The following is a 22992-nucleotide window of genomic DNA, read 5'->3' on the forward strand; positions in this document are numbered from 1 at the left end:
GATAAACCAAACACAGTGAGAGAGACAAGAATATTCAAGACTTAACTAAAAACCTAATGCTGCATAGTTTAATTTCTTGAGCCTTAAATGTAATAACAATATTTAGATGGAACATGCATTTTGCTAGAAGTCTAGACATATTAAAAGAAATAATGGATTTGATTGTCTTCAAATCTTATGTAGTCTACCTCTATGTATACATCTCTTAGAATGGTGTTGTACTTACCACTTGGTTTTGGACACAATTCTTGATCAAGATCTTGTTCTGGAAAACACTACGGCCATTTCCTTGATATGTCAATTTTATCTGAACAAAAGTAATCTTTGCATCTGTCAATGTATGCAGGATAATTATGTTGCCTCGATCTTGTCAATGAAAGGTGAGCTGCTCATACAAGATACGTCTTTTCTTAGTGCTATGTCAATGGTCTTGATGTGCTGAAATTCGCGCAATTACTCTGCTACGAGTCTTTGTACTTCATCCTGGATTCCTATATTGAGGTAGCGGAGCCTCCGACTACCTCTGGTGTTGACTTGCATGTATGTACTATTCTTCTACTTGTCATCCTCTTTTGTGTCATGGTTGCGGTGTTCATGCTTCATCTCTGGCTGGTAAGCAAGCTGCTCGCGGTATCGCTTGGCGTGGGCTGCCAATTGAACTCGAGTTGGAATGTTCTCGTGTTTTCCTTTGTTCATCGTGTTACCTGCTCTGGTGCTTGATAGGAGAAACTTTTTGCGGGCCTAACCGTGAATGGACGTTTTACCTGAAATGTCTGGAATGCTTGTTGTGTGAACCCAACCGTGAATGTACATTAAACTCAAGGGCTAAATCAAGAGTGTACACTGCCATAACGCTCGATTTGTGGCTAGTCAAGTGGTTATTTGTTAGGATGTCGCTAGAAAAAGTTATGATGATCTGCCTTATTCTGCTTTGGGATACCTCGCTTGGGCGAGCTACATCTCGATGTGTTTCAGGAGCTAGTTCACCATAGTCGTCTACTGCGTGAGGGTGCTAGTTAGGTCGGCGACCTACCAAGACAAGTGTTGTTCGCCATTTGGGATGAACGAGCTCGGATGATGGGCATCTCCGTAAGTGGTGGAAGTGTAATGAGTTACAGGTGAAAAACTCAGGCCTGGATAAGGCAAACTTATGGATAAAATGGCAAAAATACCTTGGTCCAGTCACATGTCCAAAAATCAGTTCTCTCAGCCTCAGTCAGAACCAGTCTGGTGACTTGGAGCCTTGTCAACTAAACTGGTCGGTTCCACTTATCTCGTCTAGTCATGGGCTAGAACTCATTGAGCTTGCACATGGGTCGCCTACCCGTGGGCTTAGAGCGTCTGTGTTATTGCTCACTGGGCTTGGGTCGCTTGGGCTACATGGTTCCCAACTGTTGCAGTGGACTGGGTCTCCAGCCCATAACTCCCATAAGCCTTTTGCCTTAGGCTTTATGTTCCATGGACCTAAGCCTCATGTTCAGGGTTTGTGGTTACGCTGTTCTAGGCTTAGGCCTCAGCTGCTCAGCTTACAATAGGGGCTGCCACGACATGGGCCTTCTACCCGTGGTTTATGAATGCAATTGCAGCGTGGATTGTTGCTTGGTGGACGCGTGGTGGTTATTAGGCAGTGGCCACAATTGAGGTGGTGGTGCTCTGCAGCAGTATGGCTCTTCCTACCATTGTGTTGTGCCTTGAGGATCGTCAACATGGGGCCGCATCTTGGTCTATGTTCTCCGACCCAAATACTTAAACATAGGGCATTCCATTCGTCGTGGTTCTGAAATTTTCTACCATTGTATCCTTTCTCTAGGGACTAATCAAGAAACTTTTCTTTGAAAATTAAATGATACTGCGTGTGAGAAATTCTATATAACAAAATATGCCAAAAATTAATTGCGAGAGTCTTCTTCGAGTGTTTGAATCAAGCTATCAATGAAACACCAATTTGTGGTAGCAAAAATCAACTGTCTTTAGTCTTGACGAATTTGTACCTACAAAACAATCAACATCCTTGATCAAAGACCAAAGCCTCATGCGCCCAAGAGGTGGGGGGTTGGGAGGGGAGGGGAGTTTGGCCAATGGATCTCCGATGCTTAAGTTAGTTTCTATGAAAAGAGTGAGTGTTTAAGGCTTGTATGCGTAGCAAAAAGCTTACCAAAATTTGGTGGAGATTGAGGTATTTATAGGAGGAGGTGGCTGGCCAAGGGGTCAGGGTCTTGCCCTTCACATGGTAGCATCCTACTGGCCAAGATGTGTTATCCGTTGGATGGATGAGAAAAGAATATTCTCAAAATATTAATTAAGAGAAAATATCTTGGAATAATGGTGGAAGTATCCCTAATTCATTGTGAAAATGATTCTTTGCTTGATTTAGTTGATCTTCAATTGGGAATGTATTAAAGATAGGATTTAGTAATTAACCCTATCCTTAATACCTTTGATTTTTTCATGTCATAGTCAGCTGCTTAGATGTCACATCCCAGGCTCGACTCCACCGTAGCACTATATTTATCCGTTTTGGGCCTCGACCACGCCCTCACAGTTTTGTTTCTGGGAACTCACACGAGAACTTCCTAGTAGGTCACCCATCATGGGATTGCCCTCGCGCGAACTTGCTTAACTTCGGAGTTCCAATAGAACATGAAGCCAGTGAGCTCCCAAAAGGCCTCGTGCTAGGTAGAGATGGGAATATACATATAAGGCTTACATGATGTACGCCCCTAGGCGATGTGGGATGTTACAATCCACCCCCCCTCATGGGCCCGACGTCCTTGTCGGCACACTTCCGGCCAGGGATTGGCTCTGATACCAAATTGTCACATCCCGGCCCGAGCCCCCACCACATCTGGGCTCGACTCCACCGTAGCACGATATTGTCCGCTTTGGACCCCGACCAAGCCCTCACGGTTTTGTTTCTGGGAACTCACACAAGAACTTCCCAATGGGTTACCCATCATGGGATTGCTCTCGCACGAACGCGCTTAACTTCAGAGTTCCGATGGAACTCGAAGCCAGTGAGCTCCCAAAATGCTTCGTGCTAGGTTGAGATGAGAATATACATATAAGGCTTACATGATCTACTCCCCTGGGCGATGTGGGATATTACATTAAACGCTCAGGGATGTTGAGCTGTGTGTGAGAACAGTGGAAGGTCCTACCCATTTAATGAAGGCAATATTGTCTTTCTTGAGAAAAAAAAAATTAAGGTGTCGTATTCTGATTTTCTGAGATTATTTATGTAATTGTTGTTCATCGAATTTCTTAGATCCAAACTAAAATAATAACATCCCTTTCATATGCTTTCCTAATACATATAGATATATTGACTTCACATTTCAGAAATTCTTCCTGATCCCGATCTATTTGAAAATAGTTATAATTCATTTATCATGTTTACACATACATAAGAGCTTATGTCCGAAGGAACCCACATATTATATCATATTTTACTAAATAGATATCCGTGTTATGATCCAAGTATGATTTTGAATTGGGCTATTTACTAAAATGTGCAATATTAAACAGTAATCTATTGTAAACTTAGTCATATTGATTAGAGTAACGTAATCCTTTATTGCACTTAAGTTTAAATCCTTTTGTCCGTAATAAAGATAAATTTAATATAAATTATCACATTATTTCTTAACCAAATAAAAGTAAATTTGTCGGCTAGTTAGTGCATGTGCATTAGGAGGTTGATTAATCCACACGTTCAACATATTTCCAATAATTAATTGATTCCTTCAACTTTAACTGCTACCTGCTACACCGACTGAGTACTAGACTTTACCAAAAGGTTTCAACATTATTGAGATTATATAATATTCCCTTCGTTATATAACTCGTGTAATTAGCACCTCTTTCAAAAGTAATCTATAGATTGAAATGTAGGAAGCAACAGAAATTGAGGCAAGCCTAAGAGGCCAAGCAGATATATGGAAGTACATGTTTGGTTTTGCTGATTCCATGGCCTTAAAATGTGCTGTGGAGCTATGCATTGCCGATATCATACACTCCCATAGTCCTACTGAGCCTATGATCACTTTGTCCCAATTAGCCTCATCCATAGCACCTTCTCCAGACATGACGTACCTCACAATCATCATGAGACTTCTTGTCTGTCAGAATATATTTGCCATTCATCACCCATCTGATGGTGGGGAACCACTTTATGGGTTGACACACTCATCAAGATAGTTGTTACATGACACAGAGTTGAGCTTGGCCCCAATGATAATGAATTTTTAGTTGAGAGACCATTGCTCTAATTGAGTTAAAGTTAAGAAATCATTGCTAAAATTTAATCAAAGTATTACAGGTGACGTGATGATACGGTACTATCTAATGATTTCTTCAGATGCTTTTGGGTTCATCGAAGAGGAAGAGAAAAAACTGAGGTAGAAAAAGAAAATATAAATTTTAATTGCAACATTACTTGCTCCACCAATTGAATATTACACTTTACCAAAAGGTTTCAGCATTATTGAGATTATATAATATGTTTTTTCCCTTATCCATATAACTCGTATACATCATTGAGATTATATAATATATGTTTCCCTTCTTTATATAACTCGTGTAATTAGCACATTTTTCAAAAGCACTCTATAGATGGAAATGCAGGAAGCAACAGAAGTTGAGGCAAGCCTAAGAGGCCAAGCAGATATATGGAAGTACATGTTTGGTTTTGCTGATTCCATGGCCTTAAAATGTGCTGTCGAACTACGCATTGCCGATATCATACACTCTCATAGTCCTACTGATGGTGCCTCAAACTCAAGGCCTATGATCACTTTGTCCCAATTAGCCTCATCCATAGCACCCTCCCCAGACATGACGTACCTCACACGCATCATGAGACTTCTTGTCCGCCGGAATATATTTGCCATTCATCACTCATCTGATGGCGAGGAACCACTTTATGGGTTGACACACTCATCAAGATGGTTGTTACATAATACAGAGCTGAGCCTAGCCCCAATGCTTGTGATGGAGAATCACCCTTGCCTAATGGCCCCTTGGCACTATTTCAGCCAATGCGTCAAAGAAGGAGGTCCATATGCCTTTAAGATGGCCCATGGACTTGAGATTTGGGACTATGCGTCCCAAAATCCAGAGTTCAACAAATTGTTCAACGATGGTATGGCCTGTACTGCTAGGGTTGTGATGAAGGCAATACTCACAGGTTATGAACATGGGTTTGATGGTGTGGGATCGTTAGTGGATGTAGGTGGTGGGACTGGAAGTGCAGTGGCTGAGATTGTCAAGTCCTATCCCAACATCAAAGGTTTCAATTTTGATCTGCCCCATGTCGTAGCCACAGCACCGGTGTACCATGGTGTGTCACATGTAGGTGGTGATATGTTTGAGGGCAGTATTCCAAATGCTGATGCAGTTTTCATGAAGGTAAGTCACCATAAAATCTTTTACATTCCAGTTATATGGTTTGGTTGTAGCCTTGTAGGTATAAATTTCTTTCCTTTTGTCACCTTGGAAGGGGTGATCTCGTAGCTCTTGGTTTTGAAGAAACGTTGTTAGTTAGACATAGTATTATTTGTTAAATTTGAAATGACGAACTAATTAACTTTTGATTAATGTAGTGGATTATGCATGATTGGAGTGACAGTGATTGCATCAAGATTTTAAAGAATTGTCGAAAAGCAATACCCGAAAAAAGTGGGAAGATCATTATTGTTGATATAGTTCTAGAGCCAAATGGTGAAGGGATTCTGGATGACACACGATTGGTCTTTGATTTATTGATGATTGCACACACGTCAGGTGGAAGAGAGAGGACTGAGACTGAATGGAAGAATATATTGGAAGAAGGAGGTTTCCCTCGCTACAAAGTCATCAAAATTCCAGCTTTAGCATCCATTGTTGAGGCCTACCCTATGTAAACTAAAGTACATTATCATGCAGATGTTTTAGATATTATGTAATGCCAATAAAACGGTGCTTAATCATAATGTCAATAAAACGGTGCTCAATCATAGCATTCCCATTATGAGGGGTTAGGTTTATATCTTCCTGACTAGGTATAACTTCTTTTTTGTTATCAATAAAATTACTTTGTACCGTCGAGGTTTTCTTTGAAAAATAAAAAACACTTCCATTGGACCCAACTAAGATCATTTATTCAAATAATTACATCATACAGTTTACTTACCGGCAAACCCGTGACAAATAATTAATTAAACTGGTTCAACCCTGTAAATATTAGGTTTGGGCATCTTGATCATCCAATACTCTTCAAAATCCCTGGCTTCGTATGGAATCCTCAAAACCCCATCATTGCAAAACCCATATTCCTCAGCTGATCTATATAGCAGTTTCAAGAACTCTGCATGACGGAGCAACTTGGTATGAATCATGAAACGCTTAGTATCACCATCCACACCAACACAAACAGGCACGTAACGTTTCGGTGTTGTAGAAGGAGAACTTTTCAGTCTTTTCGCTCCTATTAACTAGCTCAATTTACTGCTTCTTCTCACCCCCATTAGCAAATAGTAAAGCACTCTCTTCATCTGCAATTCTGGATTAGTACTTCAAAAATTTTTGGTAGCGATAAGTATAATTCATTTCGGTACGTAATTCCTCAGTACAAATTTAAATTTAAGGCCGTGCTATCTTCGTATACTATCTCCGTACCGATTAGATGTTGGTTAGTTAACGATGTTTTTAAAGTCAATAACTTAAATGATTGTGACATGCATCTTAATTTACATGTCATAAATAAAATGGTAAATTACGAGGTACAAATAGTCTTCGTAAGGACGCAACATGCCATGACTACAAAGTTGAAAATAGATTTAAATATTTTATTTCTCCGGCTACTACTATTTTACGTTGTGATTGTCACATTATTCGTGTTTTAAATATGCCCTATTCATTACCACAAAATTTTACAATAGTTAATGACGTTAGTTGCACATAATGTGGTGTCTAATGTGGGTATTAGCCACCAGTATACTTTTCATACAGCTCATTAGTTACCAATAGATCTTTTATTCACCCCATTATGTGCAACTAACGACGATAATTATTGCCAATTTTTCTAGTAATTAGAACATATTATGTCTCTGTCATTTGAGTTTACCTGAAACCTATGAATTCGATGAGATGACTTTAAATTCAACCTTGCCATCTAGGAATTTCGAAAGCTAGATAATAATCTTCCAAGGTGTATAATTATGTATTTAACTACAAGTGAATATAAATAATCGAGTCTGTTTCCTTTAATTTGGTCACATAAGCTACTTCCCTATCTTTGACCCATGGTTATAATTCTGGCTAGCTTGTGGCTGCACCATTAATGAATTACTTAAAAAAAAAAAAAATGGTGCCGTACGTCATCGACCACTGCCTCGGCGACAATGCCTCCTTATTACCAGCAGCAGCTCAACCAGATCAGCATCATCATCATCATCATCATCTAAGAGACAACGTTCGCCGTTCTACTAATTCTTCGCATGTTTACTATTTTGCCCAGTAATAATACACAAGAAGAGGAAGAGGATTATGCGGAAGCCACGAGGCTGCTTGAAGGATGAGAAATCGGGTTGAACCTAGCATCTTTTTTTTTTTTTTTTGTCCAAATGAAAACTTCGTTAAAGACCCGAAAAGGGACAGCAAGTGCAAATAAAGGCTATGATAGCCCAAAGGCAAAACCGAAAATAAAAAAGAGAGTGCAGTCGATACAAACTAGGCAGTAGCGAAATACGGTTTATACAATCAGACAAATACTACTGAACACTACTCAAGTGAAACAAAAGAGGAAGAGGCTAATAGTGATTCCACTATCAGACATCAATCAAAAGATGACGGAGGACATGGAAGCCCATCCGAGATAGCACCATAACCATTGAGGGAGGGGGCAAAGTTGCCCATGAGAGATTATGTTTCTATAAACTAAGCCTAATCCCGAAGGTATTTTTTTCCAACTACTTTAGTAAAATAATTAGTACAAAATAACTAGGACAACTCATAATTTGTGTGAAAATAATATCATGACAGGTCACAGTTTTAGTGAAAAGTTCAATCGATGAGTTTTAGCAAGATCTTTTAAGTGCCTTCTAAAAAAAAGGTTATTAGGAATTCGGAAATGGTCTTACAATTCATTATGTGACATAAGTAATAAAAAGTTTCTCATGATTCTTGTACATTTTCTCAAAACCAATTAAAAAATGGTGACTTGTAGCTCACAATTTTTGTGAAAAGATCGACGGTTAAATTATAGTTAAATCTTTTGATCGTAGCAAGAAAAATGTTGTTATCTAGAGTAAATATCATATCGAAAAATTAATGGACCTTACATGTACTTATATGAGTAAACCCAATAGTTGAGCACGCTTTATTGAGCCATATAAATATTCTTCACTAAAATTTTAACCTAAATAACAGAAAAATAAATAAAAATTACTAGTTCTGGCTCCGCTATGACTCAATAAATAATAAGAATCGGTAACAAATAACCTAGTTATAATATTTCCTTACTATTGATGCAAAAGATCTTGCAAAAATTAGATAGATGATCTAGAAACTTATGTAAATCAATAAAATGATGCAGCACGAAGTTAACATGAGATACCAACGTAAGTCCTTAAAGAACAAATTCTAGAATCCACTATAGATTTTGGTTGAAAATTTAAAATTTTGTTTGATTATTGATTGAAAGACGACAATACAATGAAGCCAACAGCTTTAACAACATAATCAAAATGCAAGCTCAAGGGCCTTAGGGAATTGAACGAAATCAAAACGATATTAATCGAATGGCAAACGAAAAGTCCAATTTTTATTACAAAAATTAAAAAACTATTTTGGAAGCCTAGACGACCGTAGATGGCCGAAATCTATAGTATTATCATAGCAAAGCAATGTGTTTGAACCGTGGAGTCGTTATCTTTTCTGAAAAGTATCATGGGCCCAAATCGAAGCTTGGACGCCAAATTTGCAAATTCCTGCTACGTTCTTTTGACTTCCATGGGTCCATTGCGTCTTCTATCCTCTCAGTCATCTGTTTTATATCATAAAATACTTATTTGATTAATTTTATTCTTACGAATATATATATATATATATATATATATATATATATATATATATGTGTGTGTCTGTGTGTGTGTGTGAACTTCAAATAAATATCTGGAGTGATCCTTTTGTGTGGTAGTAAAAGGACAAATAATCATATGTAGGACAGCAGAAAGATGTTAGCAATACAAGAAAAAGACCCAAAAAACAAAACAAAAGCAAAAACAAAAACAACCAAGCCTGCGCAATGCGCAATATTCCCATACACAACATGTTCTTAAAAGATTGCTTAATATATTTATAACTTCTTTGGGATAAACACACTAGAAAGGGACGTTGGACAAACCGGCCTCTAACAAGGCATTACCATCTCTACCTATATATATGGCTTTACACTCTCAACAAATCATCAACCAACACTAAACAGAGTTAGCTTCTTACTAAAACTAATTACAATCACATATGAAGCAATAATGGCTGTGATTATCTCTAACAAAAAAGCAGCCATGTCCCGTAATTTGGTTCTCTTGTTCTGCCTTCTTCTCATCATCTCCTTTGCTGAGGGAAAACAACTAGGCAGCAGTAAGCTTTACAAGATTAGAATTGTAATTATCTAGTTATAGACGATTATCATTTCGGTTTGTATGAAATCAATGTTTTGCTGAATTTCATTTTTTATGTATACGTTGGATACTAATACGTTGCCTTTTGTGTTTTAACTTTTCTTTTTTCTTTCTTTTGAATATTTGATTGTGTAGTTGGGTTTGGGGGCCTGAAAGCAGCTCCAAGAGCCCCAAGATGCCAAAAGGTATATGGGGCAAAACTTGGGGATACTTGTGATGGAATCATTCAGAAGTTCAAACTGAATGCTGCTCACTTCTCTGAAATCAACCCTAACCTCAACCGTGACAGTATCTTTGTGGGTCAATGGCTTTGCATTGTTGGCACTACAAAATAAACTGCAGACTGAAGGAGGAAAGTTTGAGTTGAAGCAGAGAAAATAAATGCATGAATAAAAGAGCACTAACAAGCATCAGTGTTCGTTCCAATTTCCACTTTGCTTTAATAGTTTTTACATTGTTGTAAAAAAAAAAAAAAAAAATTTCACATTGTTGAATCCTGGTGTTTATGCTGAATTTTCTCTTTTGCTTTTTTTCTTTTAATAATTTTTAATACTGGATTTGTTGAAATGGCAATATTATACTTCAATTTAATTAAATTATATCAAAGAGAATTCATACTCGAGCGCTGTCAATATGGCTACACACATCTATTAATTGAATATTATCGTTTCCTTTTAAATAAACTATGGGAATTTAAAAGTGTTACATGGGAGTCCTGATCTTCGTCTATTCATTCGATCCAACGGTCAAAAATTAAAAATGGTGTGTGAGAGGTAAAAATTGATGCGTAAATAGCACCACTCTTTAGAAAATACAACATTCATTAAGAATAAATAAGTCAAATGATTTTTTAATTGCACCTCTTTTGATGATAACTTTTAAAAAATATAAAACTAGTTTGATCCCAATACTTTAGGGTGCATTTTTGCTCACCTACATTAACTTTGGTGTATGCTCACCATACACTTGCCATGTGCATCATCTCCTAACTATAGTTAACATTTTTATTAAATGTTCTTTTTATTTTTTAACAGTGATTTAAAACTGAGATTAAACAAAAATAAAATAACTCCGGCGCTTCAAATTTCCCACCCAACCAACCCGAAAAACACCTACCCACGTCGCCGCAAGTGATCAGATCTCAGTCTTGCCGCCGGAAAAACCATATGTTCACTCTCTCTCTCTCTCTCTCTCTCTCTCTCTCTCTCTCTCTCTCTCTTCTTCACCCTTATGCCGTCTCTCTCATCTCTATTCAGTACCGGTCCTCCAAGGCAGCTACTCATTTTGGCTAACCTATGGTCCGGTGAGTTCGAGAACGAGTTATCCGCGTCGTACACATCACTCACCACTGATGCAGTAATCTATGTTTTGAAGAAATTGGATAAAGACCCATGAAAGGGTTTGGATTTTTTCAATTAGGCATGTGAGAAAAAATGGATTTAGTTGAGTTCTTCGGTGGGTCTTTATCCATTGATGTGCAGTACTCATGTTTTGAAGAAATTGGATAAACACCCATGAAAGACTTTGGATCGATCTGAGGCAAATGAGAGAGAAGGGATTTTCCATTGATGTGCAAACGTCTATGGTAATTATAGAGCAGTTGAAAAAGGGCTTTTCCATTTCAAGCATTTTTATGATAGGATGATCGAAGATAATGGGACGAATGATATTGTTAAGAGCATGGTAGATGTTGTTTCGGGGTAAGAGTGGAGTGATAGGTTGAAAAGGATTAAGGAATTGGGTTGAAATTGGTAGCCGGCGGCGGTGGCGTCGCGGCTACCTGTTTGTCAGGGTTGGCATGGTTGGGTAGAGTAACTATTTTGTTTGTATTTATTTTTGTTTTTATTTAATCACTATTTAAATCACTATTAAAAAAATAAAAAGAACATTTAATAAAGATGTTAACTATAGTTAAGAGATGAGACACGTGGCAAACAAGAATTTGTACGATGAGCATACACCAAAGTTAATGTGGGTGAGCAAAAATGCATTCCAATACTTTACAAAGATTTTACCTGTATATAATGAAGCGATTAAAATACTTTGCATGCAATAAGTGATTTGGCTGTACAATTATATTGTTTGAATATAGTGGAATTCTCGAAAGAAACTGTGAAATTCTCAGTGCACATAAGGGCAAAGTTTGATAACTTTCTTTGTGTGTGTTGATCATTGGTAAGGGTAGACATTAGGAGGTTCGGTTCGGGTTGAGTCACAGCCCGCTACTCAATTTATTAGGCTCGGGTAGCCTTTATCAAGGGTTTAAATATGCTGGGCTTAACCCACTAGCTATTTATCAATTCCTTAGGACCAAGTCCACACGCCAAATATAAGATCACAAAATCAAGAGCCAATTCAGGGAGCAATGTCTGCAACTATCGATCACAAGATCAAGAGCCATCTTTTGGAAACCATGATTTAATTATATAGTAGCTCTCAACCTATACGTACGATGCAAAAAATAAATAAATAACTCAACAATTATTTGGTTATTATGTAAAACTAGCCACAAGAGAATAATAACGAAATAAAAAATTCTATATTCCACGTAAAGAATTGGGAAGATACGAGTTGTGATTAGCTATTCACTCAAAGTTATTAGAGTGCTCTATTAACTTGACTAGTTTAGGATGTACTTAATGCGACTTCACATATTAAACTCTGAAAAACATTTACGTACTTAATTTAGGATCCATTACACAATGAATAACTTTAATTTCATTTTTTGCTTATACAAGGCTCGTTATGAAGGTAGGAGTCATATATGGTATATGTAATATACATGAAATTTGAGACAGCAAATATATGGAAATTTGAGACTTAATGGTTGTTGTTTCTAGATCATGTGGTCTTAATATCGAAGGTCTTTTTTGACAAAAAAAAAATATCGAAGGTCTTTGATTTGTAGCTAAAAAAATTCATTAGTAGGTATAATATACCACTTGGAGAAAATTTCAATCAAATACTTACAAAACACACAGCAACTATTCAGAAGGAAAGCATTTGTTTCTTGTTAGACTTTTTTTCTTCACATAAATGCTTATGTCGTCATTTTTTAAATTACAAATTTGAACAGGACTTCAATGAACTAATAGTCTAAATTTACAGTCTGATAACATTAACATAAAGCATTTTTCTTGAATTTATCCAGTTGACAAGGCCAGCTAGGAAATGGTTTAGATTTAGTGATATAAAGATTTTGATCACATCCAATGTATCAAAATTATTAGAAAAAACAGAAGAAGAAGAAGAAATTATCTTAGCATGGCATGTGGCAAAGCTGTTCTAATGTCTAAGTGGATCATCAGATTGAATGAAGTATATGAAGTTGCAATACAGCAAATCCATGACCCATCCATGATCAATGTCTCTAGACCCACAAAACCCAGTGGCAAATGCTTGCCCATGAGGGGTGCAATTTTGATGTTTTGGTAGTTGGACTCCAAAAGTCCTTGCTATTTATATCAGTTCATAAAAGTCCTTGCTATTTATATCAGTTCATAAAAGTCCTTGCTATTTATATCAGTGCATACACAACATGCGACAACATATGGTTAGTGGTTGCACTTTTGAGATAAAAAAACGACGTGACGTTTCTCTTTTTTTTTTTTCTTTTTTTTTTTTTTGGAAAACCGTCGTGACGTTTCTTTGTCTAATAGATAAGATAGAGAAATTTGGGTCTTCCCCACTTTTCAACCAAAGCCACAAGTGGATCACATAGTCGGTTGCACTCAAAAAAGGAGTTCTCAGATTTGTCAATGGGATTGTCTTTAGAAACCACTAACATTCTACATGTGCCATGTGTATATGTTAGTATATTTTAATATAATAATTGACATTGGGGTTCCAATGGGAAAATGATCATCGTCGGTTTCTTTTCTTAAGAATTTTAAGAATTTTGTAATCGTGTTCGTTTATCGTATATCGTATATCGTAATTGTATTCGTTTATCGTATTGTCTTTAGAAACCACTAACATTCTACATGTTAGTATATTTTAATATAATAATTGACATTGGGGTTCCGATGGGAAAAGGATCATCGTCGGTTTCTTTTCCTAAGGATTTTAGGGATCCGCAATCGTATTCGTTTATCGTATATCGTACAGTCAATTTTTTTATTAGGTATTATTTATATTTGAATTTTAAATTTTAAATTTTAAATGATTTATTATCGCACGATATACGATGAACGGACACAATTGCGAAATTCCTAAAAAAATGAATCGGCAAGGATCCTTTTCCGTTCCGATGGAATGGAAGCTAGAAGTGGGTTTATAATATATAATTTTATATGCAAAGAATTAGGTTCTGTGCTGTATGGATGACATGACATGGGTAAGAGACAAGTAATCGAGCACTAATCGAGCACTAATGTTATTCGGAACTTCCCCATCTCGAATGTTCAAAACCAGTCTATGGAGTCAAGACTAACCTTCATGCATTTTAATTGTGGTTGTGTGCACTAGGTTTACAAACTAAAGATCTTTTTTTTTAAATCATTCGCCAAAGGATGTCACCATAGATAAAATCGTAGCATATGTCCTTAATTCATCGGTGCAAAGATGGGCTATTCTCCGTGTCATGTTAGTCATTATTGTCTTTAAAAGTTGAAAATTCAAGAGGGAGAGTGATAGTTTTACAGCGTGCCAACATTCCTTTAAAACTGTAAGCTAGTTAGAATGTTTTGGACTCAATGCAATAGGCACTAGCTACCGAGAGTCACGCCGCGCACCATTCTCATATCTGGTCCCATATGTTAAAAGGTAGAAAATAAAATGTTAGGGTTTTGTGCATGAGTAAATATTTTTACCGACTTAAACTAAAAGCCCCTTTATATGAAGTTAGCATATAGAAATTTCACCAATCACCTAAAGAGCTTTTGACAATAACACTTTTGATACTCTTAACTACTAGCCCAAACAAATTCTTAAACCTCACCAAAAATGAATATCCCAATGATAATGATAATTCTTTGGTAAATGATTTTCACGCTCTTTATTTTTAACAATCTTTGAACTGAGTAAATCGAAAAAAACTCGTTGAACAATATTTGTACCATACTTGACCAATCCCGAAACTACTGAGTATCGGTCAACGTTATACCGTCAAGGACCCAGAAGAGTTTCCCTCCAACCAGGAGGCCAATCACAGCGCGACACGTGTCGACATCAGAAGCCAATCATAGCGCGACACGTGTCGACATCAGAAGCCAATCACAACACGACACGTGTCAATGTCAGAATGAAACTAGAAACTCTCTTCTATAAATAGAGATCATTCTCTCACAATATTTCCTAATGTCATTTGTACTAAATCATTCACTTGTACTCATTAAAAGAGAGCTTGAACCTATGTACTTGTGTAAACCCTTCACAATTAATGAGAACTCCTCTACTCTGTGGACGTAGCCAATCTGGGTGAACCACTTACATCTTGTGTTTGCTTCCCTATCTCTATCCATTTACATACTTATCCATACTAGTGACCGGAACAATCTAGCGAAATTCACAAACTTAACACTTTCTGTTGTACCAAAGTCCTCATTGATTTTGTGCATCAACAAACACAATAAAAAAAAAGAGTGCAAAAGTAGAAAAATCTGCATGACGAACAATTTTCTATATTTATTTTACACAATGACACTCACCATTTCATTGTGCCACAAAGCAAAAAAGAAAACGAAAGTTGAAAAATCCGCAAGTTGATCAATTTTTTATGTTTTGACACGATGACACCCACCATTTCACTGCGCCACAATTAGAGCATGATTACTGGCAGAGTTATGCTGAATCTAATCCCAAATATAATATAACTTTGTGCAACCAATCTAACTAAAGCAACAACTTACGTCTTATGCGGTGGTTCAATGGACGCGAGCACATAGAATGATATAGAATTGCACCAAGTCAAGGACTCTAGGCAACCTTTAAAGCCATAAAGTGTTTTGGTTGCTTGTTTGGTTTTGGAATTCCATGTTTCCAACTAACAGGATGAACTAGTCAAATTACACAGAGCTACCCTAAACTAATAAAGTGAGGTTTTGGTTGATGCAAGAACCACCAAGGACACTTCTCTTCTCTATTTTTATAATTTATATTCACATTATCCACAAAATCCCTCAACAGGTTTATCCTTCTAGTCGACAGAAGCATTATCTCTCTACGTCTAGAGACTCATCCTTCTTACTTTTCCTTTCTACCAACTTTTTCCAGAGAACAAGTCTAGGGGAGGATCGCAGCTCGCAGCGGTGTTCTCGTGTCATAGAATTCCTACTCATCCAGTACGTATCCTGAGCGCGTCATTAGTATTATAAGTAGCGTGGGATATGCATAGTCGTATGCAACATTCTCTCCCAATATGTTGACAACCCAATGTGGTCAAGAGAAATGACCACACGATAGGGGTAGGCCAATATTAAGAGAAATATTAAAATAAAATTGCAAAGGCATAGAGCAATTTCCTCGTCTCCCCAAAGTTCCATAAACGGTCAAGAGAATATATAATAATTTACACAAACCACTATAAACTCATGATTCAAAGAGCCTCTCTCTAACCTCACCCGTCTCTACTACATACAAAGTCCCAACAAAAGGAGTCAAAGTCATTCATCACATACTCTCATCTACTGACCTCAAACATGAGCTCAACACTATAACACCCTAGCAAATAACCACAATCCTTAATCAGCCTCATCGGCTAATTAAACTCCAAAACAAAATGTTAACGAAAACCAAATTATCCGAAAAGAGGAGTTTAGCGGTCCATCACTTTCACTTTCAAGTGGAGGAGTTCTTTTAAAACTTAAAGGTAGTGGCACTGGCCACGCCTAATAGCTGTGAAATAGTTGAAATCATGGTGCTTGACCCTAAGCTGCTTTAGCCAAGAATCCGCCACGCTCAATAGCGACATGAGCCTCTCTTGGTCCTTTCCACAATTGCCTGATACCCACACATTTCCTTGCATCTTGTAAGTGGCCAAACCAAATGGAGGGAGAGAGATGCCTTCCCCTTTCTTCCGCTTCTGTTGCTCGTTGCTCTCAATATCATCCTCAAGGTCCATGTCTACATATCGTGCATATCAGGCGTGTAAGTAAATATCGTGCATATACATAGCTATCGAAGAACTTAGATATTTATGGTGAAAAAGGCTTTAGCATGGAAACAAAACTAAAGCGAAATGGACTTGGAGAATAAATACCTTGAAAAGAAGATGAAAGGGTGTGGTAAGTGAGGAAGGATGTGGACAGATCCTTGATAGTCCTTCCCATTGGAATGTGATAAATTGGATACCTGAAAATAATCACATCAACAAAGTTAAATAACTTTTGCTTTATCCTAATAAGGAAGCATGCTCGTCTGTGTAAATCACGGTCATTTAGAAGCAGTATTTATTCTCTAAAACGTGTAATTATAACCGACGTCGGAGTGATTTTCCAAAAATGTTGCACATTCAGTGCTTTCACAAGCAACAAAACAATAAAGTAGCATGCTCAAGACAAATTGCACGCTTTACTCTGATTCTATTTGGGTAATTATTTGGGTGTCACATCACATGTTAAGGCAAGAGAGAGAGAGAGAGAGAGAGAGAGAGATGTACCAAGCAACAGCCATCCAACTAGCTGGTGAGAGATCAACACTCCTTAATGACATCAAGCCAGGGTATCTTTGAGCTAACGAATTGATCTGAAAGCATATAACGCACAAAGTGTCAATCAAACCGACATACTTTTAGTATGCGTATAACAATATGGAGTCTGAGAAACTAACAAGCATAAGTGGTCACGATCGTCCAAAAAATTAGAACCTCATATCTTGAAACGTATTATATAATTTTCTTCTTAGACAGAAAGAGTCAAAAAGGTAAAAGAACAACCAAAGCAAGAACATGTTCTCAAGAAGAGAGAGATGGACTTGAACATATCAAGGTCAAAAGTTTAGATACCTAAACAGGAGAAAGTAATCATGCGACTATAACAAACCCATTAATTTATTACTACTACCAAGTTTAATCAGATATGACCACAAATCAAACCGGAAAAAAAAAAAAAAAAAGGGAGAATTAGAAGGGCACAACAAAGTAAGGGTTGCATAAGAGGAAAATGAACAACAAAAGGATACCTTATCCATTAGAGGAACTCTTCCATAGGGAGTTGATCTCTCAAAATACTCAAAATATCGGTACCCTAATCTATCATTCACATGCCAGAGATTGTCTTGCTCGAACCCGCCATCTTCCGAAGAGCATCCATCCGATCTCCACAACTTATCACTTTCACTCTCAAAGCTCCACGAATCGCTAAACGAATCCCTAGTCTCGCAGTCGCCCGACTCGGCCTCTTCCCTGAAAAAAATTGATTTGAATGTGATTCTGCCATTATAGCAACTTTACAAAGACAGATACCCTTTTTTGCTAGTAAATTACACGAAATTACAATAAGTAAAACTGTATCCGATGGCGATGGGCATAGAACCACCAAATCAATGTAGTCCAACTAACCCATATCAGAATCTTAGCATTTGGATTGTCTACAACAATGCACAACCAAAACTTAATTGATTCAATATCGGTTTTAAGCCAATTCAAACCAGCTTTTACAAATTCGATCACCGCAACAATCAGGTTGCGAAAATCAAGCAGACACAGCTACTACAAAGTACAAACGCAATATAATTTCAACATTTTAACCCGAAAAGCGAAATTACATGTGTGAAACCTGAAATATTGATACCTGAAGCTATTCACAGATGAATTGCTAGTGAAAATTTGGATAGCAGAGAGGTAAGGCACATAGTACTGCACAAGGGTCTCGCCGCTGTCCATGGCGATCGGAACTCCGGCGCCATAAGCACTCCATTCATCATAGCAATTCCAGAGATCACTCAATGTGAAATACTCAACCTTTTCTCTCTCCCATGGATGCCATAGCCGATTGAGGTTCCTCATCTCAGACTGCAACACAATCAGCGGCAACACCAAACGTCCAAAAAAAAACAAAAATCAGCATGCAAATTGATCAAAAATCATTCATTCAAAAACAACCCAGAAACAGAAAATCAGGCTGCAGCACAATCAGCAATACAAAATCAGCTTGCAAATTGATGAAACAACCCTAAACAGTAAATTACAAACCTTGGGTAGGAATTGGGGTCGGAGCACCGGGGTTGTACAATGGAGGAAGCAGTCAAGGTTTGATTGCATTGACCCTTTGTCCAAAATCATTTCTTTTTCTTTACTCTGCAATTCTAGAGAGAGAGAGAGAGAGAGAGAGAACGAGAGGTGTAGAGAGAGAGAGAGGGGAGAGAGAAAATTTGAGTTTTTCGCTCACCCAGAATCAGAGAGAGAAAACAATGTTTCTCTCACCCCAACCCGGAAAACAGAACGAGCCTTCTAAAAGAGAGAAAAAAACAGAGAGAGAGAGAGAGAAAGAGAGGAGAGGAGAGAGAAAGCGAGAGAAACGGGAAAGAGGGAAGAGAGACTGAATGTCGGGATTAGATTTCCCTTGACAAGTGAGAGAAAAATGGGAAATGGGCCTACTAAAGAGTTCTATTTTTTAACGTTTGGACACAACAATTCACGGGCGAGTCTTCGCACCTCGGTTTTTTCTCTTCACAGATAAGAGTCTTCGCTGGCAATGCTATCAATTCCCAACGGATTTCCGTTCGCCGGAGAATTCAAATTCCGGTCAATCCTCCGGGCACGGAATTATCCCCCTGTTTTTTCGGGTTTTTGTAATCGCTTTTCTCTCTTCACCAACCTTAAAGAAAACTCAAGTCCTTTGATAGTCACGACAATTCAACGTTAAACCTTGAAGCTAAATCAATCCCACAAATCAAAATTACAAAAATCCCACCAAAAAAAAAAAAAAAAAAAAACCTGCCTTTCAATCGAATTTTCCCGAGAAAATGACAGAAAAGTTTTAGAAAACCAAAACAAAAAGAGCTGAAAACCAAGTTTTCTGCGCGAGAGATTTCTGGGTTTTTGTAGTTTTGGAACCAAAGACACGATTTTGTAACAGAACTGCGAGAAAATGATTCAACTTTCCCGGAAAAGCAGAGAAAGCAAAGGAAAAAGGACAAACAGAGAGTAAGAGAGGGAGAGAGGGAGGAAAGAAGGAATCGGAGAAAATAGCAACTGAGCTAAAGAGCGAGATTTTGTAGAGATAAAAAGCAGAGAAATGGATTTGGATACCAACAATAATTAAGGCATCAGAATACCAGATTTATTGTTTATCAGACTCATCTGTCTCAATCAAAGGTCCCTCCTCCCTCTAAAAAGATAAACCATATAAATTTATGAATTTTCTTTCCTGATGCTTATATTTTTAATTTCCCTGGATTTTTTCTTTTGGAGACAGATTCTCTGCCCGTCTTCTTTCTGTGCCCTCCCATGCCCTCGTATTTAGTGTCGTCACGGTTAAGCCACGTCAATATTTTATATTAATTTTTTTATAGAGATAGCAAAAAGGAATAGTAATATAAAATGTTGATGTGTCTTAACTTTGACCACACATACAGACGGGCTACGTCAATATTTTATATTAATTTTTTTATAGAGATAATAAGACAAAAATGAATAGTAATAAAAAATGTTGACGTGTCTTAACTCTAACCACACAAACAAAAGGACACGATAAGTGAGAGGACAAAGAATCTGCCTCGTTTTTTTATCCTAATTTTGCTGGATATTAAGATATCTTTTTAGCATTTTTTAAAGAGATGTCAAAAGATAAATATCAAATATTAATTTGATGGATGATGTGATAATGTCATATTTGTTGTGGCCTATATTTTACAGAGATGTGCGGCAAAGAGAAGAAGAGAGATTGGAGAATAGACTTGAGGAATTGTGTGTTAATTCCCCAGTCCTTGTGCCTTTATTTATAGTAATTAGGATAAGAGAAACTTGCTCTCCAAGTAATACAAAGTATATTAGGAAAGATCTTCTAGATCCCAAAGGATTCCTATTTTATCTCTACTTAGGATTTACACAATCACATATTGATAAGAACATATGTCACAACACTCCCCCTTGAGTGTGCAAATACTCAAGTAGATGGCGCATCAGATCTTCAGGCAAATGTAGAAGTAGTGGATGAAATCGTCTCGTTTAGTCGGCACAAGTAGCGAATGCGAGTCTCAAAAGACGGAAGAATGCAGGAGTGGTAAAACTCACAAAACCTTACCATGGCAAAACCCAAGGTGGGAGAAAAGCCCATAGTCTAAGGAGAAAAGTGAGAAGTTGCATTAAGTCAAAACTATACGTCTTCTGGACGCAAGTAGAAGAGCTCACAAGGGTATGATCAGCCCAGGATGGGTGCCTCGTTAAAACCTAGTTAGGTAGCAAAAACCCAGTGGGAAAAATGCTCCTAATCGTAGGGAAAAAGAGTACATTAAGATCAAGTGAGTATATTTCTAGATACTCCCCCTGAGTTTGACAAAACTTCCAAATGAAACTACAAGCATTGCAAATGAGAAAGTTACGCATACCAATTCATTGGACAAGCTTCTGGAAGGTAGACTTTGGTAGTGACTTTGTGTAGATGTCGGTAAGGTTGTCTGGGATTGGACTGCTTGACTTCAATCTTCTGATGCTCATGCTGATGTAGACACAATATGCTTGGTGTTGACTTTGTTGGATGTATCATGATCTGGTCGATACATACAGCGTTGTATTCATGGATCGTTGTTGGGACTCAACGATGGATGAAAATCGCAAGGATTTTGAATATGCTCGACAAGAATTCTCGACCATATCTCTCACGTGATGAGACATAGTGAGTCTTGGAGCGATTCAAAGGTTTCGCAACAAAAGGTCTATCTAGTTAACCTCCAAGATATTGCGGTGTTCCTTAATGGTAAAGACATAACCATGCGGGAACGTACCTTGTGCGGTCAGACAAATGGTCTGATTCAGCGAATCCCACAAGGTAGGCATCATTCCGAAGATCAAGGGGGTGTGATCTATTCTGAGATGCATAGGGAATACGCCCAAATCCGTAGTAACAGAAAAACGTCTTTAACACCAAATTTGGTGGTGGCGTGTTAGGCGCAGTGCTGCTTTATGCCAAAAAATTATTAGCACATAAGATGTCTGATCTAGTGCATTTGAGCTAAGTACAACAAACGCCAATGGTACTTAGATATGGCTGCCTCACGTTCCAATATGGAACCTTATGCTCCATACCCTCTGTAAAGGTCTCATTTGCATCTAGCATACAGATGATCAGGATATACTCAGACGTAACACCTTCTGGGTCTAGTTTGAGTGGTGGACCAGAATACCATCAAAACTAGCTCGAAACTTCAGGTCGAGGTAATGTCAAGTTCTCCCAAGATCATTCATCTTATAGTCCGATATGCGAGTTAATTTTCTCAACTTTAGCAATTTCGGATTTTATACACGCAGGGGCATATATCCCTAACTGATCAAATATTCACTTAGACGGGTATACCACATCTGCCCGGATAGTTCTGCATCCGTAAAGTGAAGGCCGCTTGAGAATCAAGAGGATGTTCTTGTGGTCTAGAACTATTTGAATCAGTACATGTAAGTCATTTGGAAACTCCATGTAGGTTCATATCACGATCCCAGAGATACTACAACCACGTTTGTAATGCTGCGATCAATCATATGGCGTATGAGAGAAACCTTGCGCCACAAGGCGTCATATTGCACTATTTCATTCATCTCATTCGTCATAGATTGATTCTTTTAGTTGACCAATCAGTTCTACATTGATATTAATCAACGGAACGCAGTTCGTTATCGTCGCTTTTCATTTATGTCGGTACCATATAAATGAAACATCATTTATGATAATCTCATTCCAATTCCATATCTCATCCAAACTAGTATATTGGACCAAGAACTTCAGGTCTCGGGAGTAATCCGGATTTAATCTCATGAGATGAAAAGGTCTGAGACAGCGATCGAGGGGCGGATTCATTCGTGCCACGTTCCTCCTCTTTTGGGGAGGTGAATCCTCGAACCGAGTGATCTACCATGCTTCTGGCATAAGATAGATTGATTGGCTAGCCGCCAATGTACGAGGGTCGGCCATAATTGTGGCTTTCCTACTTTCAGGACAAAGGTCCGAAGTACATTTGGTACACATCTTTGCAGGCACATTTGCAGCTGGTATATGTGATCTCGTCACTTTTTCTAGATCAGAGGAAATGTCTGGTTAAACTCTGACGATCTAGATTGGGATCGATATGAGACATAGTGGGGACGTCCACGATAATTCGCGTCGTTCTTTAGGAACGGTGACGTTCTTATCTCCCCCTAACGACGGGAAGACTGTCTCATAAAAGTGACAATCCGCAAAACGAG

General features: G+C 37.8%; 3 protein-coding genes across 3 annotated transcripts; 2 read left to right on the plus strand and 1 right to left on the minus strand.

Moving 5' to 3' along the window:
• The first annotated feature begins 4603 nt into the window (after nucleotides 1–4603).
• On the plus strand, nucleotides 4604–6060 carry LOC126583091 (xanthohumol 4-O-methyltransferase-like). Its single transcript, XM_050247387.1, has 2 exons — nucleotides 4604–5406; nucleotides 5601–6060. The coding sequence occupies exons 1-2, from the start codon at nucleotides 4612–4614 to the stop codon at nucleotides 5898–5900; spliced, it is 1095 nt and encodes a 364-aa protein (XP_050103344.1). The 5' UTR covers nucleotides 4604–4611; the 3' UTR covers nucleotides 5901–6060.
• Nucleotides 6061–9464: 3404 nt separating this feature from the next.
• On the plus strand, nucleotides 9465–10159 carry LOC126583884 (uncharacterized). The gene is made up of 2 exons (XM_050248421.1): nucleotides 9465–9618; nucleotides 9795–10159. Exons 1-2 carry the CDS (start codon nucleotides 9510–9512, stop codon nucleotides 9992–9994), a joined length of 309 nt encoding a protein of 102 aa, XP_050104378.1. The 5' UTR covers nucleotides 9465–9509; the 3' UTR covers nucleotides 9995–10159.
• Nucleotides 10160–16108: 5949 nt separating this feature from the next.
• Nucleotides 16109–19873, minus strand: LOC126582690 (uncharacterized). The gene is made up of 6 exons (XM_050246862.1): nucleotides 18790–19873; nucleotides 18389–18609; nucleotides 17778–18000; nucleotides 17257–17342; nucleotides 16858–16949; nucleotides 16109–16721 (listed from the first exon to the last, which is right to left on the minus strand). The coding sequence occupies exons 1-6, from the start codon at nucleotides 18877–18879 to the stop codon at nucleotides 16462–16464; spliced, it is 972 nt and encodes a 323-aa protein (XP_050102819.1). The 5' UTR covers nucleotides 18880–19873; the 3' UTR covers nucleotides 16109–16461.
• Nucleotides 19874–22992: the final 3119 nt, after the last annotated feature.

Source organism: Malus sylvestris, chromosome 9 (genome assembly GCF_916048215.2).
Source record: "Malus sylvestris chromosome 9, drMalSylv7.2, whole genome shotgun sequence".
NCBI classification, from domain to species: domain Eukaryota; kingdom Viridiplantae; phylum Streptophyta; class Magnoliopsida; order Rosales; family Rosaceae; genus Malus; species Malus sylvestris.

Coding starts and splice junctions, on each gene's coding strand:
- LOC126583091 (XM_050247387.1), top strand. CDS start 4,612: ATGGAAATGCAGGAAGCAACAGAAGTTGAGGCAAGCCTAAGAGGCCAA. Junction 5,407..5,600: donor CTGATGCAGTTTTCATGAAG/GTAAGTCACCAT, acceptor TGATTAATGTAG/TGGATTATGCATGATTGGAG.
- LOC126583884 (XM_050248421.1), top strand. CDS start 9,510: ATGGCTGTGATTATCTCTAACAAAAAAGCAGCCATGTCCCGTAATTTG. Junction 9,619..9,794: donor GGGAAAACAACTAGGCAGCA/GTAAGCTTTACA, acceptor TTGATTGTGTAG/TTGGGTTTGGGGGCCTGAAA.
- LOC126582690 (XM_050246862.1), bottom strand. CDS start 18,879: ATGATTTTGGACAAAGGGTCAATGCAATCAAACCTTGACTGCTTCCTC. Junction 18,610..18,789: donor GACCCCAATTCCTACCCAAG/GTTTGTAATTTA, acceptor ATTGTGTTGCAG/TCTGAGATGAGGAACCTCAA. Junction 18,001..18,388: donor TCATCTGTGAATAGCTTCAG/GTATCAATATTT, acceptor AATTTTTTTCAG/GGAAGAGGCCGAGTCGGGCG.